Raw genomic sequence first — 13195 nt, 5'->3', positions numbered from 1 at the left:
CTGCTCCTTTTGATAAAACCCAAATCATCCCTACGATGGAGGCTAATCTAGAAAAATGATTCATTCTTCTTCTAAGAGCCGCCCTTAACCAAAACTACATGAACTTCATTTGACACTCCTGCCAAAGCCCGGCAAAAATTCTGCTTTCCTTGCCTAAGTTCACCCAGTTGCTTAGAGCCTTTTCATGTTTGGCAATTTTGAATAAAGGCTTATGCTAACAGCTTTCTGGTTTATTTTCTTCCTCAGGAAACAAAATGATATAACATAGTAGTGGTTTCTAAACGCTAATCCATGAACCAGCTGCGTGCGAGTCCCCTCTGAAGAGAGTTTCAACAAACAAATAAAAAACCCCCAAAGCCTAAAACAAAACAACAACAACAAAATGAAAAGAAAAACAATCACAGGGCTCTTCCTAGACTTTCTATGATGTCAGGCCAGGAACTGATCCTTTTAAAGCTCTTTAGGGGATTCTGAAATAAAGTTGCACCTACATGTAGAAAAAAGTTCTGGAAAACCATAAAGGGCTATTGAAATGTAAGATAGTAAAGACAGCTAGAAGTTGGTAGTTTGGTTCATTTGAACTCAGAAATGATTCTCTTAAAAGTTAAAATCCCACACATGCTATTTCCACATTGATAGAATCAACTGATCTCCGATCATGGGAGCCCCTCAGGACTGAATGTAGGACACACTTCCCTGCTGCACAAGGACTGTCTTGTGTCTTGTTCTAAAATAATTAATAATTTTAGAGATGTTCTCTAAAAAAGAAAAAGAGTTAATATCCCAGCGGGTCATGTGCTTGGAGTTATTTTCAGCAGAGAGAACAAAGGTGCACTGATTCCTCTTTCATTTGGTTTCCCTAAGTCTCTGGGGTGGACTTTTATACAGCTCACCTCAGTGAGGAATCTACATGTCAGGGATTGAACATGCAATCTTTAATATTAGAGTTTAACCAACTGAGGTAAACGGCCAGAAATAATCTATTACAGCTTATAATGAAAAAGTGGTTCACCCGACAGAATGCCAGCATATCTATCAATTTCCCTAGACACTAAAAAGTATAACTCGCTGCTGTTCATCACCAAAATATATAAAAAACAAAGAAATTGAACAGAAATTGCATGTAAACAATGACTTCAATATTTTATGAGGCCCTAAGATATTTATCAAGCCACAACACTGAAATATATAACATCTTCTTGAATTATTAAACGGGAAAGAACATGACATGAAAGTATTGCTCATTTGAGAGAAAAAACATTTAACATGCTGCTTATTAAATGGCATTGTTGCTGGAAAAATTGGAACAAAAAATGAACTGTGTGTATCAGCATCAAGTTGTGTAGTTGGTTTTCATAGTCCTCTGTAAGAAATGGGAAGGACTAAAGCTTCAGCAAAAGAAAAGGCAATGGAAACGGGGATTTACCTGTCATGGCCTGTTGGTCATCCACGGTTAACTTTAAACTTTTTCCTCGACGGACCACACGCACTGTGTGCCATTCGTTATCATTGAGGTTATAGCCAGCAAAAAGGGTCTCGGGACCTTTGCCTGTAGGATATGCCAAACAGTCATTATGGACACTCAGAATCAGTCAAGCAAATGAACCTCACAGAGAGTGAGAGAAAGAGACAAAGTAAGGGGGGAAGCACGGGAGAGGGAGGAGAGACAAGAGAGAAAGAAATGAGAGAGAGGTGAGAGAGAGGAGAGAAGAGACTGGCTGGATCAATTTTCAAGCCCATTAGAGTCAGAGCAAGCAAGGAAAATGACAAGTTAACAGACATTCAGGTGTGACACTTTAAGAAGAATCTTTAACATTATGCATTGATCAGACAAGGGAATGAACCTTGTTGTCATAAATAGGCACAGTCAATATAGCATCGGGAAGCCTCCCAAATTTATACACACTTGCTTGTTGTTGTTGTTCCCAAGGAATTCTCTGATCGTTGCAGTTACGGCTTTCTTACTAATGAAGCAGATAGCAGTGCTGTAGCGTCTGACTTCAGGGAGAGAGCGGACCATAAGTAACTAGCTAAGCACCTGCAGCTGGAGCAAATGGCCGATTGGATTCTGGTGAGGAGACTGCGCCCGGCACAGCGTGTGTGATGGCTGCTTTTCACTCTTACATCACCTCCGATGTTCACCAAAATTCGTAAGTGTATGGAATTTTGTGTCTAAAAACTAGGTCTGGTGGAGTGGTTTTAGTCAAAGTATTGACTCTTACGGGGAAAAAAAAAGTCACAGCCAATAAGGGCCAAGTGTTGGGTGGGAAGGGAGAAAGAAAAGTGAGATTAAACAGTACTAGAGGGCGGGGATTCCCAGCTGAGGCCCAAAAGAAAAAAAAAGCAAGAAATGGAACCACCTGGGAAAGTAACTGCCGTGAATCTATGTAAATCCATTCGAATGGATTACAAATGGATTTACATTGGCTTAGAACAGACAAATTACTTCAGAAAGTCATTTTGTGGAAATCACTGAAATGACAAAGCTAGACGAATATTTCTCTTCCACTTAAAAACAATGCAAGGGAGAAAAAAAAACACTTTAATATGCCTGGAAATTTTTTAACTATAAAAAAAGTACTTCCACTAATCTGACACTAAGATGCACTGAGGAAAAAATAATGAAAAGTTTTTAAAGATACATTTTTTTGGTGATGGATTTTCCTCCTATTTTCCAAGTACAGATATGTGTTGGTATGCTAAAATAATGCAAGATGTGACATCACTGTGTTTCATGACTTTCAACTGATTCAGAGTCAGGGTTAGGCTCATAGTTTCTTTAACCAAATTTTACCGGCAAAACCGATCAATGTCCAAGAATCAAATGAGGACATAGAAAAGGCCAAGAAGGAGGAGAAAGAGAAAGAAAGGAAGGAAGGAAGAAAGAATAGAACCAAGCAGAAGAACTTCAGTAGTCTATCCGACAACAGATCACTGTTTGCTCTTGGTGCTGCTGGCTATCCTGATTTCTCTCTTAGGTTGTACAGGTGCAAGTTCTGCCTTTCTTGGTTGAGGCTTCTCTGGGGCTTAAAACAAACCAGTGAGATAAGCTAAATTTTACAGGAGGAACTGCTTCATGTCTTTAAAAGAAACCATCATTAATATTAGAAATAATCTCTTTCTTTAAGAAAAGTTAAATTACATATCCAGATACATGAATAAAAACGAGTCTAGACAGAACAGTTTTGAGAGATTGATCACTAAATAACTAGAGGAAGCCTCTTAGTTCAGCAACTGAAAAAAAAAAAAGCAAAAAAAAAAAAAAAAAAGCTTTGAGACCAAATGTTGAAAGCAAGCTCCACGATCAAAAGAACTCTTTCTAGTTTCAATAGTGAAGAAAGAAGCGCTTAATAACTCTGCAGAATCTTAGCATCCTACTGGCAGCATGGGTCATTCTTAGTTTTGATCTTTGAAAAGAGAATATATCATGTTAAAGCTATTTTTATAAGGAAGACTTTTTCTCTTAGAAATATGTGCTTTTGAAGCAGCTTCACTCCTGTTCTCTTAATTTTAAAAGTGTTTTGTCAAGAAAAAGAAGCTTAGGAGTGATATCATCATTATACCCCATTCTGGGCTTGATCTTGCTCTCAAGTCATAATGCTTAATCTATGAAACAACTATTTCCATAACAACAGGCACAAAATCCAATTAAAAATAACCCTTTGGTTCATAAAAATCTCTGTGGGCCAACTTCAAGCTCCTTTCTTGCATTATTAAAAATGTGAAGAGATTGATTTTGGAAGACAAGGTTTTAAAAAATGCACTTAATATTCTCAGTTCACAACAGTGTTATCTATGCAACTTGAAGTGTAATGGATAGTGCACTGGACAAGGAGTTAAGAATTGTGGTTGCTAGCCCTTGATTTGCTACTAAGAAAGAAGTCGGGGGCTGGTAAATGCTTATTATGTGCCAGGCATTTTATCTGTTAACTTATTTCATCTTTATGTTGTTATCACTTTGCAGATGTGGAACTGAAGGCTTAGGAAGCTAAAACTTCTTGCCTCAAGGTCACACAGCTAAAATGTGATAGAAAAGTGTTCCATCTTAGGTTTAGCGGACTCAAAGACTGCACGCTTTCTTTCCCCTGCATTAGCCTGCCTCCCAGCTATACGACCTTTGGCTAGAAAGGTAACTTCTCAGTTGCCCTACATCTAAATGAAGGGGATGGGAAAGCTGCTCTTTGTTATGACTCCCAGCTTGCTCTGCAGAATGATCACAATGTCAGGAAATCTTACACACCCTCTGCATAAGTCATGGTAGACGGAAATCTCTAAACAGCACACCATACCTCTAAAGGCACTAAAGGCATGATATAGAAGAAGGGCCATCATTTTGGGACTGAAGCCACATAATTAGTAATCTTTTAAGAAATATTTTATTTATTGATTTGAGAGAGAGAGGGAGCATGAGCAGGGCAGAGGGAGAAGCAGACTCCCTGCCAAGCAGGGAACCCAACACGGGACTCGATCCCAGGACTCTGGGATCATGACCTGAATTGAAGGCAGACACGTAACCAACTGAGCCACTTAGGTGCCCCATAATCAGCAATTTGCTAAAACATTCAGCTTCTGGTGGTCTCAACAACCCTACTTATGAAAGGGAGGAGATGGTGTAGGAGATCTCGGTAATACCTTAGAGATCTCACATTCTCACATTTAAAACTATGGAATTCGTAAAGAAAGATGGTTTAACTGTTTTAATTTTGAGTTTGAGAGTCTTTTGTCCTCTTGTAAAAATTTTAATGGCAAAATTATAGTCACTACAGTCATAGATGATCTGAATTCCTTTTGAGATTTCCTCTTCTTTTGAGGATATCAAAATAGTGGCAGTAACATCTTTCTCACAGCATTAATGTGAGTGTTATGGGCTGAATATTCATTTGTTGAAGCCCTAATCCCTCCTGTGATGGTGTTAGGAAGGAGGTGGGGCCTTTGAGAGGTAATTAGGTTTAGATGAGGTCATGAGGGTGGAGCCCCGTAACAGGATTGGTTATCTTGTAAGAAGAGACATTAGAGCTCTTTCTCTCCATCATGGAAGGACACAGAAAGAAGGTGGCCATCTACAAGCCAGGAAGAGAGCTCTCACCGAGAACTAAACCTGCCAACAGTGACCTCGGACTTATAGTCCAGAACTGTGAGAAATAAATGTTTGCCGTTCAAGTCACATAGTCCATGGAATGTTGTTACAGGAGTCCAAGCAGACTTAGTAAGCAATATTCTAAAGGTTTTAAAGAAAGCCAATAGCATTGTTTCTATTTTAAAGATAATCATTCCTCATGTTTTGAAGGGAGTTAAAAATTTGTAATTTTACATTTGATTCTTACTGTAACCTATTATTTAAGTCATAGAGACTTTCCTCCCCATATTTTAGTTAAGAAAGTAGATTTAGAAAGGTTGAGTGTATTATTCTAAGACTCAGAGGCAGTAAGGAGTGGAATTAAGACTGAGATCTTGAGGTCTTCCAAGTCCCTTCTCGTGTCTTTTCCACAGGCTCCAAAATGATTTGCAGACAGTAAAAGAAAGGTACACTGTGGTTGAATGACAATAGCTAATATTTAACCAGGCTGAATCACAAGTCAGCTCTAAAGGATAATGCTATATTAAAGAATTTTAGAACTAGATGGGATGTGGGAGGTAGAGCAGCCCATGGACCCGTCTATAAACACCCTGAGGTCCGAAGCAATTAGATGATGCTCTGCTATTTAAATGAAGAATCAAGTTCCCCAGATTGTCAGTCTAGTGAACTTTCTTTAAATTATTCTGCCATTATATTATGCTGAACTAGACTGATCTTCTTGAAGAACACCAAGGTCTGACTCTACGATTTGGTCCGTGACTGTGATTTTTTTCTGCATCTAAGGTGAAAGTTAAGCAAGAATAAATATTGCTTCCTAACAGTATTTAACAGGGCTTAAGCTACGGTATAAGTGTTTTCTAGTTGGTGGTATTCACTAGGTTTTCTGGTGACTCTGTAGCTAAAATTCATTATTTTACATTAATTTAAATAATTTAAAGTTATTTATTACAGGTAGAAGTAGACACAATAAACATTTCAGTTTTCCTCAATCTAGTTCAATTTGATTGTCCTTTTACAACCTACCCACGTAAGAAGTTCAAGTGTCCTTACAATTTTACTCCTAAGAGGGTTGAAGATAACCCCAACCTAAGGCGTAGGACAGAGAGGCAGGGGTTTGTGTGGGAGTGAGAGGGGGGAGTCAGTAGTTAGTCAAATAAATTCTTTGAAATCTACTACTATAGAGACTTGATTTAACCACTAGGACATACACTTGATAAAAAATGATAGATGTTTTCGACCTGATTAGTAATCACACTAGCTCGTTACTTTTCACCTTCATTTCCACTATAGGAGGGGATGGTGGAGAAAATTGGATTTTTTTCCCTAGGTCTGCCATCAACTAATTATGTCACCTTAAGTAAGTCATTTATCTTTTCCGTGCCTCATATTTCATCTGTAAAATGAGAATACTTGGTAAGAACATAATAAAAATATTCTCCTGTTAACCAACTTAAAAATTTTGTCATTCTTGGAAGGAAGAGAGCTAGCCTTGCACCATTTCCAACCTTGTGGCAACATGAAAGAGCACAATATTATAGTGAAGTTCTCTAAATTCATGAGATTTAATTATTATCATTGGCAATTTCGTCATTTTTATTTTGACACGGGTAGGCAGAAGACAGAAAGAACTTCACCGAGTTATTCTAGACCTAGAATTACTAAACTCAAATGAAACCAGTAGGACAATATTGATTTATGCTGGCTTTGCAGGATATGGTTGCCATTACAATTACTCAACACTGCCATTGTACTGTGAAAGCAGCCATAGATTATATGGAAACAAATGGGTGTGACTTGGTTTCAATAAAAATATGTGTTAAAAGAGGCAGACCCCTGTGTGCTGCAGTTTTCAAGCCCCTATAAAATACACGTAAATAAATAGACAAATTTAAATTCCCTTATGTCGTAGACTTTTACATGGGGTATTAAAGAAATAACTAATGGAAATATATTCAAGAACTTAAGAGTCTGGGGACATGAGTTTTAGATTCAATGTTGCCATTAAATCTAGCATAACATGAATTATGCTAATTGATTCTCCCTCTCACTGCTCCTGGTCTGAGTTTTCTTGTCAGTAAAACAACATAACAAAAAACGAAAGCAATTTAAAAAGCCTTTAAATGTCAGAAGCCAATGGGAAAGTCCCTTTGCTGCCTTTTTTTTTTTTTTTTAAGTAAACTCTATGCCCAACGTGGGATTTAAACTCAAGAGTCACAGGCTCTCCCAACTGAGCCAACCAGGCGTCCCAAGGTCCCTCCACTTCTAAATTTTAGTTACTTTTCCTGGTTCTACAAATTTAGAATAGAAGCCTTTATTAAAATGCATGGTATCTGTGTGTGTGTGTAAAATTAGGTGTCTACATATATCCACATTTCCGGATACGAACAAGTTTTATTTGGCAGTTCACTTTGAGGGTGGTAACGGCTAGTGGGAGGCAGGACCCTGTGGGAAGCTGGAAACAAGGCTTGTCATTGTGACAATAATGGGAAGAGAGAAAAGCAGGAGAAACGGGCTAGATCCATGGTGCCTTATGCCTGAGTCAGAGCTCCTGGCAGCAGCATTCCCACCTGTAAGTGACTAGACGACGGGTTTCTCAGGTCGTAATGATGACACCTTCAGCCTGCTATTTGATTTCTCCTTTTTTCTGGTTTTAAAAGAATTACTTCAAAGAAATAATCTAACTTGTGCTTTAAAAAAGAAAGAAGGAGGAGGAGGAGAAGGAGAGGGAGGAGGAGAAGGAGGGGAGAGGAGTAACTCTTCATTAAATGTTTCTATGTTATCTTTCTCTATGTCTAGATATTGGGCTGGGAGCAAAATTCTTTTGTTTTTATTTCTCACTTGAATCAGTTAGTGAATTTAATTATAAATTAAAATTAGACACATGGAAATTGTACTTCCAAATTATTTTTCTGCTATTCGCTAGCATTACGAGGGGAAAGACCAACAAAATAATTTGCGATCCCAGTACAAATTGAAAACGTGGGGCTGTTTTTCAAAATGAAGACTTTTTGGACAGTTACAGCTGTCCTTCTAGGATAAGCACAGGTCCTTCTAGGCATAGGGCCATGGGTGATTACACAAATTACACGCTGTTGAAGCCAGCCCTGATTAGGAGAATTACGTCTTGTGCTTATTTATTTTAAGTTTAATTTAGTTCTATATTCAGAAATGTGCAGACAAGGCTGGAAGCAAAACACTTCATTTATTCACTTAAGAGGCAAGCTGGGTCACCTTTCCCATACTGTCTGCACTTCATGGCAAGGCCTCTGGGGTAGCAGAGAAGCTGACTCAGAGGTGCCTTACTGGCCAAGTCTGGTGCCCATCAGTCAGGACCTGGGCTTGGTGACATACTAATAATTATCGTAACAATCATGAAGTGGAGCTCCTTGCCAAGCCATGTAACTCCTCCCTCTTCTCTGTCTCTCCTCAACTTCTCCTCATTTTAGTTGAGGGTACATCCTTGACAATTATTCAGGATGTCTTTATGAAGAGAGCTGCTTGGCTTTTCTGTACAAGCAAAGTGATGTGTATAGAGTCCTGAGGATAGACACATTTCTCTATACTAAAAATATTAGAACTACCCTTCCTTAATTAAAAAGTACTTTGAGTAAATCATATAAAGTGAGACATTAAGCTTCTAGGTGTTAGTTTTTCAAAAATGAATATGAACACAGGAGAAAGGCATTTTATAAACTACTTAATTTCTCTGGAGAAATAAAATAGTAACATGCTAATTAATTACATTGTACTTGTTTTGGTTAGATTGTTACTTAAATCTGTCCTTGTGTTTTAGAAAGTGCTTGAGCCCTATATCTTGGTCCGGTGCCTGTGTCTGGACTCACGGGTTTGGTTTTTATCCTAGTTCCGTAAGTTACTAGCTGTGTGAACTTGGGTAATCTATTTAAGTTCTCTGGGCCTCAGTATTTGTATCTGTAAAGTAAGTTAGTAATAGAGATACTTCGCAACACAAATAGATTTAATGCATTTGAATAATTTAAAGCAACGCCTAGTACACAGTAAGCCCTCAGTTATAGTAATAATATTATTTTCACTATTATATTATCACTATTATTATATCTTCCCTTCAGTGTATTCAAATTTCAAAGAAAATATCATATATCTACAGCTCAGTGCCTTGAATGTAATAGCCATTCACTAAATATTTACTGAACGGGTGTATTTGTTTAGAGTTTGTTGGATTGTGTGATTGTGTGTGTGTGTGTGTGTGTGTGTGTTAGAGGAAATATCTCTTGATACTGAATTAAGCCAAACAGTTAAAGAAAAGTTAACTCCATTAACTTTTAGCTTACATTCACTGGGAAGTATCAGGAAATAGAAAGCCTCATCCCTCTGTTTTCATATTTGGCAGCACGGAATCTGTAAGTGGTACAGGTGGAGAGCTTGGGTAACTCAGTTATCTGGCTAACTATTTGGCTAGCTATTTTACTCAGTTCCCTTGAAAATAAATTTAATATTGTGTAGACCCTGGGAGAGCAAAATGCCTAAGGCTAGCAGTCAATAATTTCCAAATGCAAAGAAAATAGTTGGTTTAGGAATTGAGGGATTCAAGAATTAATGAGTGATTGTAAGAAAACACTGGCCTTGTCTGCAAAAAGATCTGACCTTGGAGAGCTGCTGGAAATGCCCTGCAGAGACTCCTCTGCCATTTTCCTAACTCATACCAACCCTATTCTATGATCTACAAAATAAACTTTAGCATATGTAGCTGCTTCACGTACTGCTCCATATCTGGCTTAATACCATACATAGCTCTAGGCAAATGAATCAACAAGGTTTAAATCATCTACTAAGAAATATTTAGCCTCTATAGCATTGACATTGATTGTACCCATTTATGACAGACCAGGATAAGTATCTCCGATGTAAATAATTTTCAATGTGAAAAACATACATTTTAAGAAATATAAATTACCTTTTAAGAATATAATTATATTTACAGCACAGTAAAAATGAACACAAATTATATAAACATATTGTTTGAAGAATGTTTTAAAATAACTCTTTAAATCTAATCTAGCTCAACTGGCAAGTTTAGGAAGAAGCATCATAAAATAAACTAATATACTGAAAGAAAAAATTTGGACTGTGACTTTATTTTAAGGAAAAAAGGTCATTTCCAAGAAATGCTTATCACATAATAGGATAACTTGCAGGTATAATTGAATACTAAATAGTTAATGTGCTTTTAAGTAAGCATTATAATTGGAAAATGTACAGAGTTGGTGTAACATGAAAAGGATTATATTGATTTACAGTGATACTTATTTAACTTGTCTTATGCAATACTTACAAATGTCAAGCTATCTGAATGAAAAAATGAAAAAGCACACAGATATTGAGCATTCAGAAATTTACAAATATTTGACAATCCATAAAAAGCAATGCGATTAGAGTATAAAACACAGAGATTACTTAATTAAATATATTATTCCTCATCTGAATACTCTATTATAATAGTTATAGAATTTATTTTTATGAGGCCAAGAAGAATGCGTATTTTTGCATGACACAAGGAAAGATGGTTTACCTGTGTTTTATCTTCCGTATCTTGTTAATATAAGTGCATTGGAATATCTTTAAAGATTGAATTTATAGAATTTAGCTGTCCCTCACTATTTTTAGGGTATTCTTGAACAAACTTTCTCCAAAAATAAAAAGCATAGTAGAATAAATAAATAATTCTCAATTCCTGACCTTGTTAATTTATTTGTCCCCTTCTTTTCTTTTCCCTAGGAAGCCATTGTGCTGCTTGAAAATCAGTATTTTTTCAGTATTTGTCTTAACCATTATGAAATTATTGTTTTTTAATAAAACACATTCTAAGGAATATGATAAGAAATATTTTGTCTTTAGAAATTTCGAATTGTAGCATCTCATTTGTTTTGGTCTTTTTTTTTTTTTTTCTTTCCTCAATGACTGAATCAAAGAGGGCTATGGACAAGTAACACATGATAATTCATCCATCCATCATATAAAAATTGGAATAATAATATATGTTTTTTCCCAAGCAATGATACGATGACTTACAAAATCCTTCTTTACTTTGAATTTTAATAATGCAATAACAGACTGTGTTAACTTGATTGTTTTCTTTTATTGTCATTAGCTTATTTATCAGGCTAACTTTTAGTCATTAAGTGCTATGATTTAGTTATTGAGTGCTATGACTTAATTCAACCATTTATTTTAGTAATGGGAAAAATATTAAGATTGCTCATTTATTTGAAGGCATCTTTGGGTCAAAATCTTCTGAAATGAATGGCCTGCCTTCCTGTCCTGGAAGTAGTCTAAAAAGGTGCTTGTCCAACTCTAGCACCAGTTATTAGCAGTTAAATCTTATGTCAAGTTAACTTGCTCAATCTGAGGAGATAGTGTTTGCAGATTCCTTGGAGCTGGTCTACCAACTGCTAGAAGTAATGTTATGTCTGCGTGCCTGTTCCCGGTCAATTTTCCTATGATGAGATTACATTAGGCTTTCACTTAGTGGATTACAGTCAATGATAATTTACAGCAATGCATCTGTAAGTGTCTTTTCATTCATGGTTATTCCAATCTGGTTTGTTTCTCAAGATCTTGCTCACAGATGCTTCCAATCAGTTTTAATTTGACTGCTCTGAGATCACTGATGAATCATAATAGAACTTACTTTTGTACACATATGTTTTCTCTCTATTTTATCTTTCTTCAGCTGGTTCAATGACCTGAACCTGCTTTATATTACTTTGGCAGAAAATCTAAGCTGAGCAATAGATTAGGTTTTAAAATACTACATGTTATAGTCACATTCTGGGTATAATGTTTGTAATAAAAATGCTAAAATAAAAGAACATGTTGCAAATGACCATGAAGCTATAGTTTTAAAGAAACATATATTACACAATGTGTCATATATTAAGAATGTAACATGCAAAGCACTATGTGTTATAAGGGCATTTAAAATATGAATAAAATTTTTCTCTGAGAACTGAAATGTTAGGCTACTTTTTATATTTTCTGTTTCCTCTAGTTTCCAAACGTGAATATTATTTCTAAGTAGGAGCCAAGTGTTGCTCAAAAAGAGACTCATTTTGACTGTTTTGTAAGTCAAAATTGGTGGGAAATTTAGTCTCCAAATACATTTAAAAATATACAAACCATAACATACCACATATGATGTAGTGTAATCCTAGACTGTCCTAAATAATGGTGGGATTGGTTTCCATTATATCTTAACAAAGCCTTACTTCTATTCACTTTTGATTGCATATTTTAAATTGGTAGAGTAGAAAGAAAATCACTGTAGAAAATTTACAAAGAAAATTTACAAAATTTACAATTTACAGATAATGAACAAAGATAATAAAAATTATCCACAATCTACATAGCAGGTGCTATAAATATTTTGAGGGCTATATTTTCAGAAACATCCCAGAAAAGCCATTTTGTTACTGTGGTTCTTTGTCAATTTTGCAATTAAAAACTCAAAAAATAGGAGATACCAATTATTTCTTCATTGCCTATTGTTTGAACTAATTTTCCTTAATTGAGCAGTTTAAGACTCGATCAATTACCCAAATATTATTTTTGACAGTGTAAAGCTTCTCAGTTGATTTCCTGAACTGAAACTTCAGATAAAGTAATTTAATTTATAAACATTTAAGATACTTCAAGAATCTCATCACCTATAACGTCACCTTCAGAATTCCATGTGGTTATTATTATTTCTATATTTATTTTTTTAAATGTTATTGTAATCATTATCATGTCCTACCTCCATTTTGGTCTCCCTATTTCAACACTATTAGATGAATATGTATGTATTTCAAGGGAATTTGTATAACTTATTAAATCATTAATTTTTTATTTTCTTTTATTGGACACCTTTATAATGCGTGAAAAATCAGTAATAACAATTTTAAGTCATGCCAGTATAGTATACTAGTTCTATAATGTTTGGGTTTTAATTTTCACATGCATTAGCTATTTCCTTTATACCTATGGAAATGTAAAACATTTCAGAATTCTTTGGATTCTCTAGCAGTACAGATTTATTTATACTGGAAATTTCTTGATTTCCAAAATGAGTTGATTTTTTCCCCAAGTATCCAACAATTTAAT

At 35.7% G+C, this 13195-nt stretch overlaps 1 protein-coding gene across 1 annotated transcript in view; it reads right to left on the bottom strand.

The window, feature by feature from the left end:
• The window catches only part of NRXN1 (neurexin 1), a 1086056-nt gene that overhangs the window by 561226 nt on the left and 511635 nt on the right, over positions 1 to 13195 (bottom strand). The window contains 1 exon segment of the mRNA XM_040623491.1: positions 1427 to 1549. Coding sequence (XP_040479425.1) covers positions 1427 to 1549 — 123 coding nt within the window.

Source organism: Ursus maritimus, unplaced genomic scaffold (genome assembly GCF_017311325.1).
Source record: "Ursus maritimus isolate PB19 unplaced genomic scaffold, ASM1731132v1 scaffold_6, whole genome shotgun sequence".
Taxonomy (NCBI): domain Eukaryota; kingdom Metazoa; phylum Chordata; class Mammalia; order Carnivora; family Ursidae; genus Ursus; species Ursus maritimus.
This window is presented reverse-complemented; position numbering and strand designations above follow the sequence as displayed.